Source organism: Lagopus leucura, unplaced genomic scaffold (assembly GCF_019238085.1).
Source record: "Lagopus leucura isolate 7727_CA_CO unplaced genomic scaffold, USGS_WTPT01 Super-Scaffold_100024, whole genome shotgun sequence".
In the NCBI taxonomy this organism is placed as follows: domain Eukaryota; kingdom Metazoa; phylum Chordata; class Aves; order Galliformes; family Phasianidae; genus Lagopus; species Lagopus leucura.
The window spans coordinates 897828-922354 of record NW_024962276.1 but is presented as its reverse complement, the minus strand read 5'-3'; the positions used below and the strand labels follow the sequence as shown (position 1 = coordinate 922354).

Below are 24527 nucleotides of genomic sequence, written 5' to 3'. Positions count from 1 at the left end.
CAAGGGTCACACCAGGCCACCAACCATGGCTCTCAACTTCAAGTGCCAGTGGTTACTTAAACCAGGGCTGTGTGTTTGGCCATGTCCCCAAAGCTTCCTTGGCTGCCTGAACCATTAAAGAAATCCTCCAATTCTTCAACTCTGGTAAGTGTGGTTGACCATATGACTCCTTCCAACTTGATCTCACAGGAAATCTTTACAGCCATCAGCCACAATATTTACAAAGCACAGATAATTCTGGGCAATTCTGGCAATTCTGGGCAAGAACGTAAAACATCTCGGGCATATGCACAGAGATAAATGAACCCCAATAAATCTGTTTGCCTTGTGCAAGAGATGCCTCGTCTTTATCTAGGTAATTAGCTACTCACTTCTCTAACGGCTCCCATCTAATTGGAGTTGCTGTCTTAGTGGAATATTATTTCCTCTTCCCAAAAAGGCCACTACTATTTTTGCATCACTTTTTTTGTCTGGCTGCCACATTCTGGTTTTCCTACTAAAATTAAAAAGTCACTCCAGTGCTCACCAAGTATTTATGGCCTGACAATTCCTACATATATCCCTGAGCTGACACCCATGAAAGCCAGCCACAGCTGCCCAGCATTTCCCCACGTAACTTCATACATGGTTTGAAGCTCAGATAGCCACTGCAAAGCCACTCCAGAACCCAGTAGCCTCAAAGCTCCCAATCATCATTCATTGCCAATGCCAGACTTCCTTTAGTCCATTGTTTTAGTTTGTTTTGCTCCCATCCCCTCACAACCCCAGAGGTCTGGAAGAGGCAAGTGGGACCGGAGGAAGTTGGTGGATTACTAATGAACTACATAAATTACCACACTGGTAATTACCCAAAGGGCTAAGGTTCAAAAGAGCTTATTTCTCTTCCATTATCCATTCTCAGCTCAAATGCTTACACCAGCCTTGGCCGATGCATCACAAGCAAGGCCAGGACAGGCTTCCAGCCATTGCCAACTTACATATCCCAACACATCACCTGTGTTTGTGTGCACACACACACAGACACAGGCAGACCCAGGACCAGGTGAACGTCCTGACTTTTACTGCTATTTTAGGGATGCTGAAACCTAGGCTGTGGGGATGGAAGTTGGAGCCAGCACTAAAAGGCTTTCCATTACAAAGAGACACAAAGAGATAAACCAGTTGTCCAATTCCTCCAGCTGCAGAGAGCGAAAGGCAAGCTCTGTCAGTGGGAATTTTGCTCCTCGCATCAACGGGATCAGAATTTCACATCTGCAAAACAACCACATTTCATTTTGGTGACAAGTCCCTTCCCAAGCTGGAAGCCAAGCAAGGAGGAGGGCATGGAATCTTCAGCCTCTCAAGAAACACCTCATGGAGGTTTCTCCTGTGTGGCCAAGCAGGGTAGGAAATACAGAGATGTTCAACCTTTGGGTTTAAACACTGTTCTGACAGAGACACAAACAGTGCCAAGGTCAAGCAGCTACCAGAAGAGCTTTTTATGTGCCAGGATTTCATGCCGTGATTTCAAACCTGAATTGCTTGGGTGCTGGAAAGTGACAGGAAGCACAATAACTGCACAAATTACCTGAAAACAGCAGCTTCAGGCTTCTGTTATTGCAAATAAACACCACCAGAGACATCACCCCATGCAATACTGAGTCAGCACTTCTACACTGCCAAACTCCTGCTGTGCCATAGCAACACACGCGGTGTCCGTGGCAAGGCAGAACCCAGACAGAAGCCTCGACTCCCTGCACTGTTGCACAGAGGACAGCAAACTTAACCTGCCAAAAAATTCCTCCAACAGCCTGATTAAAAAAAAAAAAAAAAGCCCTCAGGAGCTCGTGGGAACAACTTTTAAATTGAGGCGCTGCTTGTCTTATCCAACATCCTTCCACATTTTTCATTATGTGACCTTCTCCTGCTAAATGGGACGAACGAGCCTTGCCCTCGTCGACAGGGCTTACAGGAAGCAAAGCACGTCTGCTGTACGCTATCATAGCAGCCAGCAAGGGCAGGCAGGAAATGCTGGACCCCAGTGGAGGACAGCAGAAAGCCTGTGGCCAGACACAACTTCCCCCCGGAGCCCACATTGAGCCAGGCTCTTTATTTGCTTTGCTTCCACCTCCCCTGCTCATATATTCCAGCCTTTATTGCAAAAAAATGAGAGACAGAAAAAAAAAAAGAAAAAGATGAGGAGGAATATAGCAAAACAAGCTACTGAGAAACAAGCCTGGAAGGCAACTGAAATCAACTCTGAAGAAGTCATCAGCTATCTGACCCCTTACATAGCTCCAGAATGAGGAGGAGGATGAAAAGCATCTTTTCTTTCTGCATCTTGATCCAATCCAAATTCATATAGTTTTAATGCTCAGAAGCACAGCTGAGCATTGCCAGCAGCCCAGGCTGGGCTCGTGGAGCTCATCAATGGAGCAATTAAAGCATTTGTGACAGCACAAAGCAGTTTAGACTCACAGTTGACCTCAAGGGAGGTCCTCTAAGATCCCTAAGTCCAACCCCAGCTCGTCCCACCATGCCCACGTCCCTCAGTGCCACATCCCCACAGTTCTGGAACACCTCCAGGTGACTCCACCTCTCCCTGGGCAGCCGTGCCACTGCAGCACCACTTTTCCAGAGAGGAAATGTTCCCTAATATCCAACCTGATCAGCCCTCAGCGACTGGAGGACCACGTACCCAGGCTCCCATCAACACACACCGTGCTGGTTGGTTGCCCTGCAGGAAGCACAGGACTCAGTGTGCTCAAAGGAATGAGTTCGCCACGCCTTCAGGACAGGAATAAGTCAAACAGCTCAACATCTAAATGAAACACTTCGTTTTGGAACAGAGCAGATTTCTCCCAGCTCGTGGAAGATGAAAACGCAAAAAATAAAAACGTGCTGATTTGGCTGCAATGAAAGTGGACTCTCCACTACATTATTAACTGCTGGTGGACTGGAAAACCCCTCATTTACACAGCTGAGCCTGCGGGCAGTGCCTGCCCCGAGTCTCACAGCCAGCCCCACAGGTACAGCCCCATGGAGGAAGCCTGAGCCCAACAGCATCTCCTCCTTCCCATTGGGAGAAGCAGGAGAAAGCATCATTTCATTGAATCATAGGATGGCCTGGGTTGAAAAGGACCTCAAAGATCATCTAGTTTTAACCCATCTGCCATGGGCAGGGTCACCAACCACCAGACCAGGCTGCTCAGAGCCACATCCAGCCTGGCCCTGAATGCAGTATCCTCCAACTCCCCTTCTACTTTCCCCCCTTTCCTTCTGCAGCACTGAAATCAAAGTCACAAAGTGGTGACAAGCAGCACTTAAGTACCTGTGATGGGCATTTCCCCATCAGACACATTGCAAACACTTCAGTTTCAGAGGCAGCAACAACTTTGCCCATGCAAAGGGCAATTTACTCCTTGTGTGCAAACACAGAGAACCCCTGAGGAAAAAAAAAAGCTCCCAATCTTTTTTACCTTTGGGAAGTAACAGCAATTGCAATCAGTTACACAGCTGTATTTCTTTTCCCTCCCCATCCAGACCTATTCACAAAAAAATCTCATGCCCTGGATTAGATTTAGTTGAAAGAAAAGTAATGAGATTTGCGCTTCCTAGCAAATTAAATAGGAACTGCCCAACAGAATAATCCTAAAACACAAAACACTGCCTCATCCCACATGTTGCTAATAGGTTTGTGCTCTAATGGCTTATTTAGAAAGAGGGATTTTTCCTAAATGACAACCTAATGCTTTGCATTTAGGAACCTGAGAATGTATTTTCACTCCCGAGGCTTTGTTGGTGTATTCCTTCATTTTTCTGACATAATTCTTATTAAATAAAAGATACATTTGACCAAAACTCCGTGCTGCTCTGCACTAACTGAAAATACCAAATGCCAACCTCCCCGAAAGCTGTGTTCCTCGCTCTTGTTGCTGCTGCAGGATGCAGTGTGGGGCAGAACAGCCTGCTGAAGCCACCCCAATTCCTGGCAGATCTCCGATTCTATCCACTCTTCCACGTGTTTGGTGCTGCCAGGACTTTGCATACCAGCTCCATGCAGTCTGTGATCTCGTGCCCCAAACATTTGGGTTCACATGATGCTCACACAGAGCCCACTGATCCCAACAACACCTCACCAACCCTTCCTGCCCTCAGGGCCAGACCCACCGGCCACAGATCCAACCAGCCCCATCCCTGCAAACACCCACAGAGGAAAAACCAGATCCCTGCCCATCCCGCACAGCTCTGGCTGTGAAGGACCAAACAGGACAGCATCACCATATGATGTGCAAGGCATGGAACTTCAGTCTAACCTCAGCCTGCAGAATGCCAATATTTTAACTTTATTTCCTTCAGAGAGTGGATAATCTGAGCCATGTTGGCACCAGCCTCAGGAGCTGCAGCTTTTTCAGCCCATGCTGCAGTGGCTGCTCTGGCAGAGGAGGCTCACGGCACATTTATGAACTCCTCTCTGCCCAGCTCCGGAGAGCTGTGCTGCACACCCTGAGCCCTGAAAACATCCCTGTGTCACAGCAGAGAAGCAAAGGCAGCTGAGATCTCACTCAGCCTGCACTGCCCTTGCTATTAATGCTCACTGGGGTCCTGTACCCACCTCTCCCAAGCACCGCAGTCACCCTGAGGGATCAGCACCCTCTGTTTTCAGAGGCAGGCAGGAGATAAGCCTGACTTCAAAGGGTTTGTGCTGATCCCCTTTGATGTCTCCAAATCCAGCCAAGCCAGAGAAAGCTGCATGTCCCCACGGGGCTCCTTCTCCTTCCCCCTACACCCATCTGTGCTGGGACCTGCAGGAGCAGCCAGCTGTCGGCTCATCAGCTCTGGGAACAGCCAATCCAGTGCTGGATGAGGCACCCCATCACCTCTCCCTCCTGCTTTCCCCAGCTTGAAACTTGCAGGAGACTGCCCGATGCAAACCACAAGTTGGGATGCTCAGAGCAATGGCTCCCGCTCACTTTCCCTGACGTTTGCACTCTTTTGTCCACTCAGACCGTGCTGAGATTTTATCAGAACCCACAAGCAGGCAAGGGAAAATGGGAAACCAAGATTTCCAGCAAGCATCTCCCATCCCAACAGCACAGCAGCTGAGGGAAAGCCAAAGGCTCATGCCAAATCAGAGCTCCCCTATGCCAACCCCAACACACCCAGCTGTCACCATGGGCACAGTGATATGGCAACAGGGGTCAAAGCAAAGCAACAGGGAGCAAGATGGACGCTGCTTGACCAGAGGTCTTCTGCAGCACCCCAAGCAGCAGTGGACTCAGTGCCGTCCTCTCCCCCATGAGCATCACTGTGGCTAGGTAAACCGAGGCACAAAGCGATGGCCAAAGCATCCCAGGGAGAAGTAGAAGCAGAAATGGATACCTGAACTAACAGACAACTAATTCCTACTTCGGAATGCTCCTCTTCAGAGCCCTTGTCTGACAACAGGTCCCCAGACCAGCAGCTTTTTGCAGATTTTGTGGTTTGGTGAAAGGCCACCCCAACGAAGGCAAGGGAGCTGATGTGAGGTTCGCTCACCATGACTTAATCACAATGTGCTGCAAACACGGTGAGCTCACACAGCTGGGCTGCAGCACTGATCTTTGCAGCTCAGAGGGGCACACGACACTCTGCAAGAAGGGCACATGGAGCCCACGCAGAGCGTCACATCAACGTCCTGATCTGTACATATTTAATCTCGCTGTAATTAAGGGAGGAACATGTGAAGCCTGGCTTCACATACAGCCCATCAGTGCCCCTTCCACTGGGAAATGGTGGAGAAAACTGCCTTAGCTCTCCTTTCCTTCCCAGCCCTAAGTATGTGCCACCTTTTAGGTCCAGGATGCAGTGGTCCTATTTTGGTCCCTATCCATTCCCACTGCACCAGGGGCACATTTCCAGGGGTAACAGATTAAGGATGAGGCTCCTAAATGCACAAAGCAGCACAGATTGGCAGAAAAGAGACTTGCCAGAGCCAGGGGTGTAAGGCAAGGGACAGAGGAAACATGAAAAATTAATCATCTGGCTGAAAACCTCGCATAAAAATTTAAAAAATCATATTAAAATTTGTACAAATGTGTCTCAGCATGATTTACATGCCCTTTAAAGCACACTCAGCTCTGGATCTGCTCCATTCCTGTGCCCCCAGGCTGCACAGCGTCCAACGCCCATCTCTCCACCGAGCCCCACGTATTGGAACAGCAGTGTCCAAAAGGGCTCGGGGAGCCATACACAAGGTGAGGATGCCCAGGTGAATAGAGATACAGCCCTCAGCCCTCTTCCCATCCATCCTAAAGGGACTCCTTCTCTGCTACAATAAACCAGAAGCCTTCACTCCAAACCAAGGATATCTGAATCTCCACCAGCAATAGCTCACTCGCTTTGCCAGCCGGTTCCTATAACTATGTCAGCATCACTGGAGTTCAAACAATCTCTTTAATTGTTGTCCAGATGGCATCCCTGTAATTCTAATTTGCTGGTAGCCAATCTCATTTTATTTATACCCCCTTGCTGTAAAGGATTCTTCCCTCTGAGATGATGCTCGGTATTACATTTCAGGGCCAGGAGCTCCAGTTAAACCTCTCCCTGCTTACCCCGATGCCCTGCACAGTGGGGATATGGGATGGGGTAACAGAACCTCCCTGAATCCTTCCCAAAACGTGCACACCAACATCACGTGTTGTACTTGTACCCATCTGCCAGGCTCTGCCCCCTGGAAGGGTGCTGTCTGGAGCACGTTGCACCTTGCAACAACTTCATACGATGCAAAATATTTATGCTGCACCCACTGTTACGATTTTCTTTCAATGGAGGCTACTTCGTACCTGAAACTATCAAGTCCCAAGGAAACCTACACTGCCATTATCATACACAACTGGAACATCAGCAGAAGGAGCTGGGTAAAGTCAGGGATACAGCTGCTTCTGCCCACTGAGGGATCTGCATAGTGATGCTGCAGTTTTATATTCAGAAACACGAAACTCTATTAAAGCCCAATATAAAACATAAATTACTCCATTTCCAGCCATGATCACTCACAACGGAGACAATGTGGATGAGCCTCTCTTTCAAAACAGAACTCTGCCAAAGAGAAAAACGAGCTTGTTACAGACTCACGCAGTTAATTAAAGGGCTGCTCACTGGAGCCTGTACTCATGCCCAGAGCCCAGCCAGCAGCATGACCCCCCACCACACCGTGTCCCAGGTCACTCCTTGCACCCCCAGCACCACGGTGCTCCCCCTGCTGTTTCCTTCCCACCCCACCTTCCCAAGCATTTTTCTTTTTCCCATGGGCAAAGCGCCGAGCGGAGCAGACGCAGCCCTGCTGCTGCTCCATGAGTCAGGGATGTGACTAATGCCCGTCCCTTTGGATTCCCCTCCTCAAGCACACTGCTGCTCCACCTCACCTGGGACCGAGGACTATCGTATCAACACACCACAGCCTCAATTCGCACCACGGTTCCCACAGGGCTAAAACAGCACGGCTGCACAGCCAATATGTGACCATCCTGCCTGCTCCTCCCACGATGAGCCCCCAGCCCCAGGAGCACAGTGAGGGTGGAGGCACGCTGCTGTGCAGCCCAATGCTCCTCTCTGCCTGCACTGCTGGCACGCAGGAGCTGACTGTTAATTTAAAATCCATATGGGCATCGTTTATCCATGCCCTTTAATAATTTCAAAGAGCTGTTTTCCAATGTGCTCTCACTGTTGACTTTTACAACGGAGCCCAGGAAACAGGGACCCAGCAGAGAGCTTCTGCAGGTGGCAGGAACCAGGTAAACACACCCTACAGCATTGGGTACAAGCTGAAACGATCCAACGACCCCCAGATCATCGGGATCACCAGATTCTTGCCTCAAAGACCACTGCAGGCAGCAGGTCAGCCCCACTGCACAGGATGCTCTGCTGATGTCTCCACTTTGGGCTGGCAAAGCCATGAGCTGCCATTTCCACTTGGGATGTCAGCCTTAGGGACTGCAACAGGCTGATTCCTACAAGCAGAAAAAACACATTGCCCAACATTTCCCAAGCCCACGCACGTGTCATAGAGCCCACCTGGGTTGGGGATGCATAGTCTGAGCCACCAGATGCCCGTAAATGATCCCAGTGCTGCATATGACATAGCTTCTGCATGGGCATGGCTGACTGCAGGGAAACCTGGGTCATGTAAGGATTTATCAGAATGGCTTTCTGGACAGATAGCTGCTGCTGTGGTCCACACGTGGGTTTTCACTGCAAAGCACTCCGACTGGAATGCATTTCACAGACAATTTCTGCAAAGCTACTTAGAATGCATGTGCCTTCCTTCAGGTGATATTTGTCAGATTCCTACTATGGAAATGTTTTTACCTCCTGACAATACTCTTTAGATAGTGCCTATGGAGGTGGATGACTCAAGCCTGACTCGATGATTTCCATCCACCATTTTTTATTAAAAATACCCCTAGCCGTTTGCAACGTGAGGACAGAAGCTTAAAAGGAATCTGGAAACTACAGAGCACACACAAACCGTGCCACAGTTTTATGTCACCTAACAACAGACAGAAAATCTATATGTAAAACAGTTCCTCCCAGCCCTAGTTTATAATCTCATGCCTGGAAATGGCTGTGCACATGGCAATAACATCCATCCGAGAGCCCGTGGCTCTCTGTGGTCCCTCAGAGCCAGGTTATGGATGGCCTGCCACTTCCAACCTCATCATCTGCTTGGCATAACCAAGTTAAGCATCGCCTAATACAGCTTCCAGCCAGTTAATTCCCTTTGTGACAGCGACAGCTTCCAAACCCTTGCTGCTACTAAAGAACCACAAACAGCAAACGTGACACCAGGAATAAGCAAGCCATTGGTGCAACCTGTTGTAATGCTATAATGGATGATAACAGCAGGGTGGCAAAGTCTTTGGCCACAACAAATGAGAATGAGCCCAAATACAGCAGCCAAGGATGCAGAAATGAAGTAAAAGAGCTGCTTACCTTTGAAGGCCGAAGGTAGGCAAGGTTCTCCAGCAAGAGATGCTCCACTGCCAACCCTTAAATGAGTCTTGGGAAGAGGTGGATCCTGGCTCCACACTTCCAGTTATTCAGGTGCACTGGATGCACCTGAGCTCCCCTGGGTTGGCCCTGCCTTTCTACCAGGTGCTCAATCACTGTTTTAGGCCTGACTTAGCATTTCCACTACACCTCCAGCCTCTTCCCTTACTGCTAGTGGAGTATTTAGAGCAGGATGGAGGAAAATAGAGCGGAGTCGAAGCCAACAGATGGCTGATGCAAAGTTTTTGTAGGGGAAAATAACCAGTGGGAGAAGAGGAGAGCAGCATTCAAGGCACACTGCTATGAACGGTGTGTGTTCATCCAAAAAAAAAAAGGACTCCTTCCCTCTCTGTATTGCTTTAAGACAGAAATATTCTCTATTTCCTGATCTCCATGCTACTCCTCATCCATGGCTGCAGCAGCAATGCCGTGCCCCAGCCAAGCAGCACTGTCCTGCAGCATCCCAGAGCCAACACACCTGCAGAAACCCTTCACAACACAAGCAGCATAGAGATGTGCAATGCCAGATATGGAAAAAAGGGCTGGGACACTTGTTGGTTGTCAACAAGTCAGATGCACGGATGGGTACTGAAAATTCCCACTGACTTCCCCAGAAAGTACATTAAACCTTTAAAGCTTTAAGACGTGAGCCTGGAATTAGCCAGCAGGCTGGGACTGCCTTGGGATCCAAATCTCACTGACAAAAGAACCACGGGGAATTAGGCATCTCTTTCCCAGCCTATGTGATTAGACACAAACACATTATTGGCACAGAGCTATCACAGCTTAGTACATCCACAAAGCTCCCATACAACAACATTAACTCCTCAAGGAAGAACACTTTGCTGTTCACTCTGAGATAATTCAGGCTTGAGGGCAAAAAGGCCCATTGTGATTTGGGTTTGGACAGGGAGCAGTGGGGCCTTCACCCATTCCCAGCACACCTGGGCATTATGCTGGTACCAGCAACAAATCCCAGTAAGAGTGCCTGCATACTTGAAGTTATCTATGATTTCCAGTGGTGTGCTCTGCTAGCTACACACAGAAAAACATCTCCAGCATCTTAGGCTACTCCGGCTTTAGCGGATGCGAATCAATTCAGTGCCACTTCTGCATTCACAGGTAGGAAAAAAAAAACAGCCTGAGGTTGAGCTCTTCTCTGCTGAGCTGAGAACTGGGGCATATCCTCATGGCAGAGATAAAAAGCCCTTGAAGATAGGTGTTTGTAAAACAAAAGGATGTCGGAAAAAATATATATAACTAAATTGTAACAAGAAGCCCGTGCTTAACAGTCAGAGAATAAACGGATGATTAGTTAAAGAGCTCTAACCATCCTGAAGAACGAAGGGGATATTCTTTGTGAGCAGAGATGAATGAAATGTGCTGCTCTCCAATTCAGCAGCACGGCTCTAATAGGGCACGGACCAAATTAAATGGATGCAGCACTCACATTAGCGGCGACTCGGTTGCTGCCTTCTCAAAAGGCAGCTTCTCTACGCCTAATTCACTTCATTTGCTGTTAATTAATGGAGATGACCCACGGTGTCTCGAGGGCTGCTCTCTCCCCAGGGACAGCGCGTTCCTGCACCACTGCTCCCATCCAAAGCTGCCACTTTGGGATGTGATGCTGAGGGACACCACCCAACGTGGGAAGGGCAGAAATGGGATGGAGCTTCTGCACGTGAGCTCCCTTCCCACATCCTACATCCTGAGCAGGGACAACAGCTACGTTTCATCTTGCAACACAATTTGCCATCGGTAGGATGCACGGAATTGAAGCCAGTTCACCCAGTTGGACAGCTCAGTCTCAGTGTCCCAAAAATGCTCAGAGGATGCTCCTACAGTCCCTGTGTTCTCAGAGTGCCAGCTCAGCAATGACAGAGGCTTGTCACATTGCTCATCTCACCTTAACTGCTTCCAGTGCACACTGGGAAGAAGAGAAGCAGTGACAAATACCCAAAAAACTTCCTGTTTCTACTTCAGATAAGTTACCGTCAAGGTTGCAAAATCAAAGCCAGAGGTTTAGAGTTGAAAAAGCTCATAAACTACAGACTGATTCACCAAAGTGTAGGTGAAATGAGGGAGGGAGGGTAGAAATGCTGCCCTATTCTGCCAAAACGCCTCCAACCTGTCCTGGAAGGACCGTTTCCACCTTGCACCATTCCCTTGCTCATTTACCCACTAAGTTCTCCATTGAGACCACTGAGTGTCATCACGGCTCGCACCAAATGTCCACTGGGAAGCAAACCAAGAGCTTCAATTAGTTCCAACGCCCTCAAAGACCAGCTGTCAACAGCATTAACTGCTGCTCCAAAACGGCCCTGGTGAGCCACAAATTGTCTGGAAATAAGAACTTCCCACCAGGAACCAGACAGGGAGTCTACCTGGCCTCCCAGTCCGTCTGTGGGGAGAAGGGACAAGCAGCAAACAATCTGTAGGGGAGAAACTGTGGCGGTCCTCCAGGCAGCAGATGTGGGTGACCTCCCTGCTGGCTTTTGCCAGTCCATGGCCAGACTGTGCTCCACATCACTGACCTGGAAAAGGGAATTTTAAAGCCCTTTCCAGTTCACTAAGCCACAAGCCACTTCTGTGTGTCTCGTCACACTGAGAAACAAAGAGAAACCTTTTGAAAGGCCACAGAACTAACAAGAATTGCTCAGGAAGACAGACTCAGCTCTGCAGGTTCCCAGGGAATGGCTGAAAACATCTCAACAGAAAACCATCAGTCCAGTTTTTTCTTTTGCAAAGTTTCGCCCAGAAAAGCAACAGCCTCACTCTTTCAAAAGCCGCCTTATTTCCAGGCAGAAGGACAAAACCAAAGGTTACCATCAGCCTCCAGCTCTGCACACAGCTTTGGTCAGGGAGCTCTCTCTGTCCCAGGCCTGCTGAGCCATCTCCCTTCCAACATTTATTGGGAGAACGCCTTTCAGGTTATTGCATGTCAGTGCTGATGATAAGGTGAGAACGAGTCCTTCCCATCCTGAAACCCCCAGGAAAACTGCAGGGACATCACTCACCATCCAGTTCCTCCACGGAGATGTTGGCGAGCTGCTCGCTGTCGCTGCCAGCGGAGAGCGATCGGTTCAGGTAGTTGCCTTTGTACAACAAGCCAGCTGTTACATGGTGGAATGGCATCTTCTCCCTGGGTGCAAGACAAAAGGGGAGAGAAAGACTGATTTTAATGATTTCTCAGAGCAGTGCCGTAACCTGCCTTGAAGGAGTTGCCTCCCAGCCCAGTGTCTTCTGCATCCTACACCAGGGAACGTGCACTGGAGTCGGGTGCATGACTGATGGACTGCAGATTAAATTTAGGTCTGAAGCAGGAGCTAAACAAATGGGGAAAAAAAGCAGCAGCTTCTTCCTTACGCAGGACAAGAGTTAGCAGACACAGAGCAGCAGCGCTGTAGTAAAATACGACTCCCTAACATACTGCAGCTTTCAGTACACAGATTTAGCATTTGACAATAATAACACAGTGCACAGGGGTGTACACTGGCATGCAATTATAAGGCACAGTGCATGGCTGTCAGAGCCACACACGGACCCTGCTCCAGAGCAACTGGGGGCGGCTCAGCCCCCAGCCACAGCACACACCGCAGTGTGTGCCTCCTTCCAGGCTGCAGGAGGAAAATTCCCACTCAAGCAGGGCCCGACGAAGAACATTTTCACTTCACAAACATGACAGCAAAAGAAAAATACTGCTCAATGGGAGACTAGAGCGGGAATGTGTTTGCAAACTTAGCAGGTATAAACACCGCAGCCTAGCGATGGGCAGCCATCTGCACAGACAAACGTGGAAATTACTGTCAGCAGCACTTACACACTGATTTAGGATACAGAAGAAAGAGGCAAGTTTGCCAAAGTCAATTGGAATATTAAGAGGCAGATCTGTCATCTCCTTGGCTTGTTTCAATCAACGCAGCCCATCGTGGATCTATTGCATTTTGCATTGCAAAGATCAATCAGAAAAGCCAGCAGAGCCACCTACCCAGCACCACTAAGGACCTGCTGTTTATAGGGCAGCTCTGGCTGCCTCATAGGGCAACCCGTAGGGATGTGGCCCCATTTGAAGCCATCTCCAAGGACACGTTCACCCCGTCGTGCCAGGACCTTAAAGAGGTAAGTGCCACCTACAGCATCACACCCCAGCCAAGAGTGCCATTACGAAGATAACCTGGCTCTTCCACAGCCCTATGTTCCCACCACAGTCAATAAAGCAAAAATATATATACCCACATCTATGGACTACTCTGTAACAAATGATGTGTTGCCTCACTGAGTTAGTAAAAGCTTTAATGGACTCATCCAGAGCAAACCAACCCTGAGACAGAGGGAACGGAAGGCACGAAGTTCCTCTCGTGCTGCTCAGCATGTCTCCCTAGAATCTCTCTGGCTGTAATTATGTAAATAAATCCTAATCGTAACTTTAAGTATTTTTATTTGGGAGCCAGCTTCTCCAGCAGCGCATTAGAAACCATAAACAAGGTTTTCTTTTTCATTAGGCGCATCTCTAATTTCCCAGCACTTGCCAATTAATGCACTTCGTTCTGATGGGAGCTGCCACATCGCTTTGCAGCAAGGGGATTCATCCCCGTCGGACTGCACGGGGCTGCCTCGGTCCCTGGTGCTGCTCTGCACCCCAGAAGCAGCGCTGGGGAGGCACTTTGCACACCCTCATCACTTCCCAGCCCATCCGTACAGCGTTCAGACAGGAATCGATCCGCTCTTTCTCTCCACAATCACGAGCCCGATGTAACAGCCATTGCACTGCTTTCCAAAAGCCGACCAAATTAAAGAGAGATTTAACTGGGGCTGGGGCACTGGAACTGCAGTGTACATTGTGCTGCTCTGAGGCACTACTGATATCGCTCTCATTTCTACAAGCATTAAAAAAATACATTAAAAAACAGCAACAGTACGACGAGACATCTCCCCTGAGGGCTGACGCACTTAAAACCAGCCCCTACCTGGGGTCCAGTACCGCATTCTAATATACCAGGAGGGACCCACGATAGCCCAGAGTGAGAAATCCTGGCTTAATTCCACCACCTGGGTATGTTAGTATTTTAAAAGTCCAGTATTATTCAACAGAACCACTGCAGAGCTGTTGGAATTCAGTCTGCCTCCAGCTCTAAGGAGAGATGCTCAGTGCCGACCCACAGCCAGGAACCCACACACGTTCTGTCCTGCAGGTGGGACCCCTCTGCCACAGAGCCTCACAGCAGGAGAGAAAATGGAAAAAGAAGTGGTATAAGGGAGAACTCATAAATGCACCTTCATCTGCAAAGCACGATGTGCTTAATAGGAATACACAGGGACCAATGCCCATCTGGGAACAAGAGGTCTGTCCTAGCACAGCCCATTTGGTCCTAAATCATTTTGGGCTGAGCCCAAAGGTCTGTGCGGGAAACATAGAAGCCTTAAGGCTGCTCCTACAGTGCCAGCTGAGATCCAAGGAAAACTCTCATACAAAGGAACTGGTGTGATGGGACGTGCCCTGTGCCATGGCAGTGCCCATAGGCAGCGATACCCGTGCTGAATCACAGGGTACTGAGTGCTTCCCCCCAACTCCTCTGGATGGGAGCAGGGAGAATGCTTGGGCTCCATCCACATCACACAGTGTTGTACAGGCACTGCAGCAGGCGAGAGGGTAGCACTTTGCTCCCCATCCCCGAAAGACCCATTTCCCACCAAGCATGCTGCATGCTGAAAGTAGTCTCAAAGGCATAACGGGATTCTGAAGCAACAAAATCTCCTTGAATAGAATCATAAAAGCACTGACATTTAACCCAAAAACCCTCAAAGAACCCATAAACACAGGTGTGGAAATGTTACCACGTACGTTGTCAAGGTTTCATTCCCATTCCCATGCTCACCAACAGGTTACAGACTCGTAAGACCCAGCACGGCCAGCCCTTCCCTTTCAGCACAACCATGTTGATGAGATATACAAGATGTTTGTAAGCAATTTGCCATCAGAAAAAAAAAAAAAAAAAGGGGAAAAAAAAAAAAAAGCAGCTACATGATGCTCACGTATCCACGCTCACCCCATCTGCATTCTTCCCCAGCTGTTGTGATAGGTTTTGTAAGAAGGCTTTCAGACCCAATTGAAAATCCACACCACGACTAAACAGGAAGGTTTAGCTTAAGCATCAGTGAACGAGATGGAACCAGGATCAATTTGTATTGATCTTGGATGTCCCTTGGTCGTTACCAATTTGGAAAAGATTTCTTGCTAATCTCTTATCCACCTCTTCTTACGTGCAGCACAGAATGATGCCCAAGGGTTGATCCCGGTTTTGTGGCCCCAGGCATGTAACACTCAACATCACTTGCACTTCCTGTCCTGGACCATGCATTTACTTTCTCTGTCCAGCTATAATGTGGAGGATGCTGGCTGCTGCCCATCTGGAGGTAAGACACCTGGACTAACAGGTCCCTATCCTGGATGCCCGCTGGTCCCACAGCCACCAGTATGAAGAAGTTATATGGAGCAGGCAGAAAGGGCACTGGTGGGAAAGTAGTAAAAACTCCACCATAAACCTGGCTGAAGTTGAGCAAAGAGTTGAAAATGATGGAATGGAAAACACACAGGCATGGAAAGAGGACGCACGCTGTGCAATAGTGTAAGTTACTTAGAGGTTGGCAACCCCACCCACAGCAGAGGGTTGGAACTGGATGATCTTTAAGGTCCTGTTCAATCTAAGCCATCCTGTGATTCTTAGAGATAAAAAATAAGGGACTGTATAGAAAATCCAGGAAGCAATTAGATGGTAGGGTGACCTAACCGTACCCGTAAGCCCTCCAGCTCCATCTAAAAGTCTTTAAAGAGTCATCAAATGAAGAAATGGCATTAAAGATGCTTCTCCCTGCACCAAGCAACATGACAACGCCTAAGGCAGTGAGAGTGGTGACTTCCAAACAATTCTGTCCTTTTCCCCAGAGCTGAATGTTACCTTTCCAGACGGGCTGTGTAACAACATACGCTTTCCACATAGATCTGAAGGGAAGAGCAGAATGCTAAGTACCATCTGGGCAATCCCAGGGCAGTTTGATCCTTCATGTTCCAGGCACAACATCCCATTCAGGGGACACATCCACAGAGCCTGATTGCTTCTGTGCTCTGCTCTGCCCCGCAGACCACAGAGGACTCCCTCACCTCTCCCCAAGCAGAGAGCAGCTGAGGGTTGCAGCCAGGAGCGATGGAGATGGACTACATCCACACATCTTCTCACGACCAACACACTTAAGGGAAAGCAAGTCAAACGTTTTGCTGCAGACATGTGGCTGTGGCAACATCCTGCTGCTAGGAAGAGCACTAAATCACTCAGTCCAATGCATGATGAGCCCAACCTACCAAAGGAAAGACCCAAAGGGTCTCATTTGAGCATGGGGAGGAGCTCAGAGGATGCAGGGAAGGGGCTCTGGGGATTTAAGCTCCTGCGGAGGAATGCAGACGTCTTATTTAATCAGTCTCAACTCAGGTGTGTAAGAAGACCTGGGAAGGAAAAGTTTGCTCAGGCAGATGGCTTTTCTGTAGCTGCAAAATCAATGTGAGTGGGTCTCAGAAAGGCACCTTGGGATTGAGAAAAATAAGGCCTGCTGCTTAAGGAACCTCCAAAGAAAGCCCTAGAATAGATGCTCCCAGGGAGGAGAGCCTTTGAGGAAGTTTGTATTTTCTGGCTATTGATACCAATAAAGCCAAACCCCCCAGACCACATGGAAAGGTACTTTAGGGCTGTATTTAAACAGCAGGAAGAGAAAGACACGAACTTCCCCTGCACAGAGCCATACTCACACCAGGCCAGCTTGGGAAGCCAAATTTCCTCTGTCTGTAATGCAAAGTCATTGGGCTGTGAGTGCAAATGAGCCCCAAAGCTTCCTCTGAAAGGGTTCTGTTTTTACTTCTGGCAAACAGGGATAATCCCACTTCCTGGGAGCAGGGCTGCCTTACCCCCACGTTCCCCAGCTCTTATCACACGATGTATGGCACTTGTGCTGGATGGGGTTATCTATTGGTATTAGCCTAAAAAACACTCCCCTGTTTGGGATAACAATCAAGGTAATTGAGATTTCCGCCTTGCTGGAGGAGATACCAGCAATGAACTTCCCCCTGGTAATCAAGGAGTAAAAGGACTTTACAAAGCTCGGACCACTTTCAGCATTTAAGGATGTAACTGTGGGCAAAAGTCCTCTGAAATGAAGAAAACAAGGGCTGAGTGACAAGCCTAATGGATGCAGTGCAAAGAGGCACTTTGCAAGCCACCAACTTCCAGGATGGAGGACTACAAAGCACTTCAGATGGCACTGAGCGGCTTTATTCCCCACCTTCTCTAGGAAATCCGACAATTAGGAAGATGAGGAAGGTCACTTTAGAAGACATCACACTGCTAAACAACTGAAACCACACTGCTGCCTTTGAATCCCGCAGGAAGGAAGAGCTGCAGATGCTGGGTTGAGTAAAAAAATGATACATGCTCCTCTCTGAATGCTGAACATGTGAGAACACAACGGGACAGGTTTAAATCACAGCCGCTGTTTGTTATTTTTTAACTACGGCTCTGGGTGATCCTCAGCTTAATTCACTGGGAAGCGAGGGCTGCAGGGACCTGACAGCTCCATCCTCAGGGTAGGCACATCACAGCCAAGGGTACAGAGATGCCTTTCTATTCTGAAAGAGGCTTCAAGCTGCCACCACACCCAACTCACCCACACTTCCACCCATTCTCACAAGCTCTTCTTGGTCCCCAAACTCATCCCCCAACCAGCAATCCCAAGCCCTCTGCTTTCCTTCTCCTACTTTCTGCTATTTCTGCCCCAGGGATGGAGGTCAGTCCAAATTTCATGCAAACCAAAGTTGTCTTTCATAGCATCATAGAATCACAGAATCATTAAGTTTGGAAAAGACCTCTGAAGATCCCCAAGTCCAACCCCAACCCACCCCTTTCATACCCATAACCACATCCCTCAATGCCACATCTCTATGGTTCTGGAACACCTCCAGGGACAAAGACCCCACCAATCCCTGGGCAGCTGTGCCACTGCATCACCCCTCTTTCAGAGAAGAAACTTTTCCTAATAACCAACCTCAGCCTCCCCCTTGGTGCAACTTGAGGCTGCTCCCTCTCATCCTATTGATTGAAAGCTTCTGAGCTGACATGAGAAAGCAAAAGAAAAACCAGCAATGAAATATAATTTCTTCATCTTCCCACCTCCCACCCTCTAAAAATTAAGATGGGATTTGGGAATGGAGCTTCACCCCTGCTGTGCCCCCTTCTATAGGGGCAGCTCCTCTACAGGAGGGCAGGACCCTGTAGTGTGCATCAGGCTGCCAAAAAGACAAAAAGTCTCTTTATGGACACGATCAGAGTTTATGAGAGGAAGAAAACGCAGGCTACTAAAAAGCTTTAAAATCTAAAGGAGAAAGACTTCCACGGCGGGAAGCTGAGGCTATAAAGATGCAAATTGGAAATTAAGCAAGGGTTTTTAATGGTGACGGTGATTAATGGTTGGAACGAAGCACCAGGCCAAGTGACACACTGCTGTCTCCCAGACAGGAGCAGATGTCTCGCTGGAAGACACGCATTAGCCAAGTGTGAGCTCCTGAGCTCCGAGCTGGAGATATGCAGGGATGCAACCCAATGTCTCCATCCCTGGAGGCGCCCAAGGCCACGGATGGACCATGGGCAGCCTGAGCTGGTGGAGGGCTGGGACAGGGACAGGACAATCTTTAAGGTCCCTTCCAACCCAACCGTTGTTGACTTTATGACTTTCTCCATGTCCAACCATCGGGTGTTTGCCTATCAGTGTCCCGAGGACAGCTCTCTGAGTGTGCTTCTGTTCCCTTGCTCACGTCCAGCTGCGCTCATTTCACATGCATAAATCAGACATGAAGACATTATTAGAAGCAATTGCTGGCACCCCCAGCACGCTGAGCAAGCAGCCTATTTGAGAAAACAATATACAATGGATTATTCATAACAGACCGAGTGCGTCACAGATGAGTAATTATAAACATGAAATATATCAATAATGACAATTTTTACAGCAGCTTTAACAAAGTAACACACTACAAATAGCCTGTTGGTTGCTTATGTATTATTAATGAAATGCCAAAACATTTAGGTTTTTTAATAGGACAATTAATTACTCCTAATAAATGCGGCCTATGCCAGGCTTCTTCTTTAAAGAAGGCTTTGGACATCTGGTGAGGGCTCATTTTTAACAGCACTGGCTGCTGGTTCCTACAGAAAGTTTCCTTTAAGCTACGAGAATGGGAGCCATCAACATATATGAATGAGACAGAAAGTAATTAAAGTGGCGAGGGTAATCATAACACTGCCACAATTCCACTAAAACTCGAGGTGGATCACAGCAGAAGTTTCAAACCACGACTCAATCCGAGCACTTCTCCACCCCAAGCACCCAGGGCCATTCGTTTGAAAACAACCACAGCGCTGCTTGGCTGCTCATGGGAAGAGAGACCAAACCTGAGCACCTCATCCTCCAAGACCTCCATTCAAAGGCACCAGACCCCACCAGAGAGCAGCTCAGCAGCCTCGAGGAAGTCTGTGCTTCCTTCTTTTTGGGCTACCGGTCTTTGGAAGATCAGAGCGAAGCTGTTCCAAGAAACCAAAATGATTATTTCCTGCTGGAGCGCGGGATTTTGCTCTTGGGGTGGCACAAATTACAGCATCCTTCTTTTTATGTCAGTATTTATTTGAAGGGAATGTACAACAGAAACCCAAGGCTGGTCGTATTTTAAACCCACGAGCGCTCTGTAAACAAGCTAGACCCAGAGAGATTTGCGTGTTCCTTCTTGAAACATAAGGAGAACCACTGAGACTGAATAATTGAAAACAGTTACGGAGACGTCATTTTCTTGTTTTCCCTGGGATTTGCTCTGGAGCTGCCTGCTCCCAGCCCCACTACCTGGCAGGAACGATCAACTGTTTGGAATCTCATCTGCATAACGCCTCACAGCTCTCCATGGGGAACCACTGCTGAAGAAGAGGTCGCCCATACGCAGAAAAAAGAGTGCAGAGAGGGCATTTTTCTTCAACTGCAGGTTTTAAAGGGAGTCAGAACTGAGTACCTTAACAACGAATGTAGAAACACATCCCAAAGAACACAGCGCTGCGACATTTTTGGTAGCATCTTTTATCTGGACAGGTCCCCACATCCTTTCAAATGAGCTACACAAATATGCAATACACAAATCCCTCTGGGGGCTGCAGCAAGCAGGGGGGGTGATGGCAAAACTCCCAAAACCTTCATCTTCTGAGCACCTGATGGAGCTGTGGGTGTCCCTGTTCATCGCAGGGGAGTTGGACTAGATGACCAGTAAGGATCCCCTCCAACTCAATCTTTTCTGTTCTGTTCTGTCCTGTTCTGTTCTGTTCTACCCTACCCTACCCTACCCTACCCTACCCTACCCTACCCTACCCTACCCTACCCTATCCTATCCTATCCTATCCTATTTGCTGGGATAGGCTGCAAGCATCAGCAGCGCTCGCTCGAGCAACGGGCAATTTGCTTAGCTGTTTGCCTACAGCTTTGCAGGACTGGCTAACCCTCTGCTGTGATCCCAGTACCTATGCAAACAGTCCTGCAAACAGAGGAGAATGAAGAAAACCTCATTAAACCGAATCAATCCCAGAGCCTCATTAACTTCCACCAGGGCTCTGCCCTACTGACCCCTTGGCACAATCAGGCCCCGGGCTGCAGGCAAGTAGACACGCAAAGACAATTTGGGTTAGGAAGGAATTAAGCCAAATGGGAGCGGGATGTCAGGGGTGTCCATTCCCTCTGCTATCCCAACCTGCAAAGGATGCAACCGAGCAGCTCCCTGCCTCCTGGGCTCCCTCACATTATTGCATATGTGAATGAAGACCCCAAGGAAACTGCACACACGTGTCCCCATCACAGCCATGGGTCACAGCACAGCATCCAAAGCCCTGCGCAGGGTGAAGCCCCCAGTGGTGCTGTACAGCAAAGGGAGGTCTGTGCTGCTCAGCTGGGAGCAGACATCACAGCACACAGCGCAGACGTTACGGTTTGCTTTTAGCAGGCTGCAAAAACGTATATAGACTTACACCCCAGAGCCTCCACAGGCAGGTATTAAGCACAAGGAACAAAAGGGCACTTTTTAGAGCCGCCCACCCGATTGCTATGCATTTCCCACGCCCTACCCATGGACTCCAGGTTCAACAGACGAAATCCACGCTGCGGCTCTAATTAAACGCCTTCCATCGGAGAAACATTTTCAGGTTTTTGTGCTTTTATCAAAGTAGGCTGCCTCTAATTAAAAGCAGACCTGTGAAGCAGTTTGTTTCTATTGCTTTCCTTCCATGACAGCCCAAGCACTATTGCATAATGCCCTATGCATGCACTTTTGTTGCTTACACTTTCTACACTAAAAATACAACGAAATATCTTCCCAGGCCTGCAAAGCACTGATAGATCTACAGCTGCAGACGGCACAAAGCTGAGTAAAACTGACGTGGCACTGTTTACAGGAGCCATACAAATCACTTCGGTTTGCCTTAGCGATCCACCTGGTTAAAATGAACACTCCCAAAGCCATTCTGTATCCCCAACATACTCCAAAAAGGCTCTGCCTGCTTCTCTTTACATCCCCTAATAGATTGCCTGCCATATTTCATGCCGAATCAATAAAGTTATATGTGCACCAATCGACTAAAATGATGTTTACTGGTATTGCTAACACACGTTGTTTCTCACCGGGTATTCAGCTCAGCTTACAATTACCCTGGATGATAAAACATGCATGGTACAATCATCTCACTATCGGCCAGACAACCATTTGGCTTAGGAATTAGGTCATTTGGAGTAAAATAAAATGCAAGGGCTTGCATGGCATGGTAACTTACAGAGGACTGCTTCCTGGAGGCTGCATGAGACGCACGGGACCTGGCACTGCGTGTACCAGGCAGGGCTGGGAAGGAAAGCCAGGACAAGCGGCCACAGAAACGTTGTTTGTACACTCATCTGTGTCGACAGATATCCATACATCATGATATGGTGGGAATAAGCTGCATCAGCATAATCCACCAGCACGTCATGGCCGGGTAGAAACTGCCTGATCATGAAGTCAGGGCGTGAGTACAGCGAGAGAAGGTGCAGCCGAGATGGGAAAAAGATGTTCTCTAAATTGGCATGGGTACAGGTGATTCCTGTAAGTTTTGCTGGATTTGGATGGTTGGTCTGCTTGTCTTTTTTTTTTTCTTTCTGCCAGACCGGGCAGCAAGGAGATGCTCTAAAAGTGGTTCTGCACATCGATGCAAGCCAGCAGTTTGCAGGACTGAGCTCTGCCTTGGCGCTGCCCCAGCAGGCAGGAGGTGCCCAGAGAGCACATCTCCTGAGGGACAGAGCCCTATCAGGCACATCCCAGGGCTCAGCCACAAGTGCCACATGGGGGGATTTATCTACAGGTACAGTGTGTGCTCTGAGCAAATGGGAAAGGACCTGCAATGACTCCAGAAAGTGAAAAAAAACATGGAACATCCTGAATTGGAAGGGACTTTTAAGGGTCATCGAGTCCAACTCCTGGCTTCACACAGGAACACCCAAATAAAGCTTCCTGGCAGAAACAGCCACAGCACCACACATGCATGCCAGTGGGGAAAGGGGCAAAGACCCTCTCCATGTCCTTATGAGCCAGCTGGGATATCCCTAGGTAAGAAAAGGATGGCAATGGGAGCCCTTACCTGGTCACAGTGATATCCCCAGCCACCGGCACACCTATGGCAGAGGGCTCTCATCGGGCACCAAGCAGCTGCCGGATAGCTTCAGGTCATCAAATTCCACAGCCATAAGCAGAAGAAAAGAGCAACCCAAAAAACCCGACCCCAAAACCAAACCAAACTGTCTCCAAACCCACGGCGTGACCCAAACGATATCCCTGCAACAGTGTTCTTGTTGCAAATAAGACAAGGCGAAGGAGGGGTTTTTTACTCACTCCGAGGCATCATATGGAGCTTAATCACAGGCAGCTACGTATATGGTGCTTTTGGCCTTCAATCAAGTGTGTCATTTCAGTGGCAGCTGCCTACGTGATGCGAGCAACCTGGGCGATCCAGCGCTTTGCCAATCACAGCCTCGTGCAGCTACTGCACAGCTGAACAATGGGGAAATTCCATTTCCCACACAACGAGGAGGACAGAGCGGTACCCAGCGGGCAGCCCTGCACCTCTCCTCCAAACATCACAGCCCCATCCATCATCACGCTCTCCCAGAGCCCATCTGCATCCCAACCATCTCCGGAGCCACAGGAGCATTGAGGAGCTCTCAGGGTGCTCAGGGGGAGCTGCTACATGCAAACAGTGCAACTGGGTGGGTGGATGAGGTGTGAGCTGAGGGTGGGTGAGCACACAGCTCACGCTCAGGACACCACAAAGCGCTCAGCCTTCCTGGGCGCATCCCTTCAGGTGGGTACAGCAGGCAGCATCACTGCAAACCATGCATTAAATCTGGCAGTGGGAGTTATCTCTGCCATACGACGAGGCTGAATGCATCAAAAACCAATTCTAGGAGACCAGATTCTTTTTGGGAGTCCTCCGATGGTGGTGTCAGGCGGTGCTTAGGGCCAAGTTCCCCACTGCATATCACACGCGTTCATCGACTCTGACACTCATTCAGATCCGACTGCTCCATCGGCGAACGCTCCCTGTGCTCAGGGATCTCCACTCTTACCTAACTCCACGGAGCAGGGCACACCGCAGCGGTACCCTATTGCATCACCGCGTTCCCAGCGGGGAGAGGGCCTCCAAATTAAAGAGAGGGGCTCGGAGGCAGCACACCGCTGCCACACCGCTCCATGGCAACTCGCGTGCCCGCAGCCAGGGGGGAAAAAATAAAACCAAAACCACCGCAACACCCGAACCAGAGCGCCGAGCAGGGAGAGGAGGCACCCGCAGCATCTCGCTGCCTTCGGGGGGGAGGGGGGGAGGGGGGGGGGGGGTCCAACAGGTCGGTGTCACACTGAGCACTGGGTGCCCCCAGGGGGTGCACGGAACCCTCCATCCCCATCGTTGGAGCCCCCCTGGCCCGGACTCACCTCTCCACCAGCTGGCTCCGCCGCTACAGGTTTGCTTGGCTCCTCGCCCCCCCCTCCAGATCGCTCCTGGCCGAGTTATGAAAAAGGGGAGGTAGGGAGGGGGGGGGGTGCGGGAGGAGGCAGAGAACTGGGCGGTGAGGGAGGTTGAGGCGGTGGAGAAATAATGTAAAAAGGGAAAGAGGGAAAGGGGAAAAAAATGGGGGGAAAGGGAAAAGGATGGAAGGGGATAAAGGAGGGGGGTAAGGGATAAAGGAAGGGGAAAGGAGTGGAAGGAGGGAGAAAAGGAGGAAAGAGGGAAAAAGAGGGGGAAAGGGGAAAATGGGAGAAAGGGGGAAATAGGGAAAAGGGGAAAAGGAGGGGGGAAAGGGAGGGGAAGGGAGAAAGAGTAAAAAGGGGAAAATGGGATAAGGGGGAGGAGGGAAAAAGGGGGAGATGGGGA

At 49.3% G+C, this 24527-nt stretch overlaps 1 protein-coding gene across 1 annotated transcript in view; it reads right to left on the bottom strand.

Moving 5' to 3' along the window:
• Positions 1-12147, bottom strand: part of CALN1 (calneuron 1) — an 87932-nt gene extending 75785 nt beyond the window's left edge. The window contains exon 1 of the mRNA XM_042879913.1: positions 12027-12147. Coding sequence (XP_042735847.1) covers positions 12027-12144 — 118 coding nt within the window. The 5' untranslated portion in view covers positions 12145-12147. The remainder of the gene's footprint in view (positions 1-12026) is intronic.
• Positions 12148-24527: the final 12380 nt, after the last annotated feature.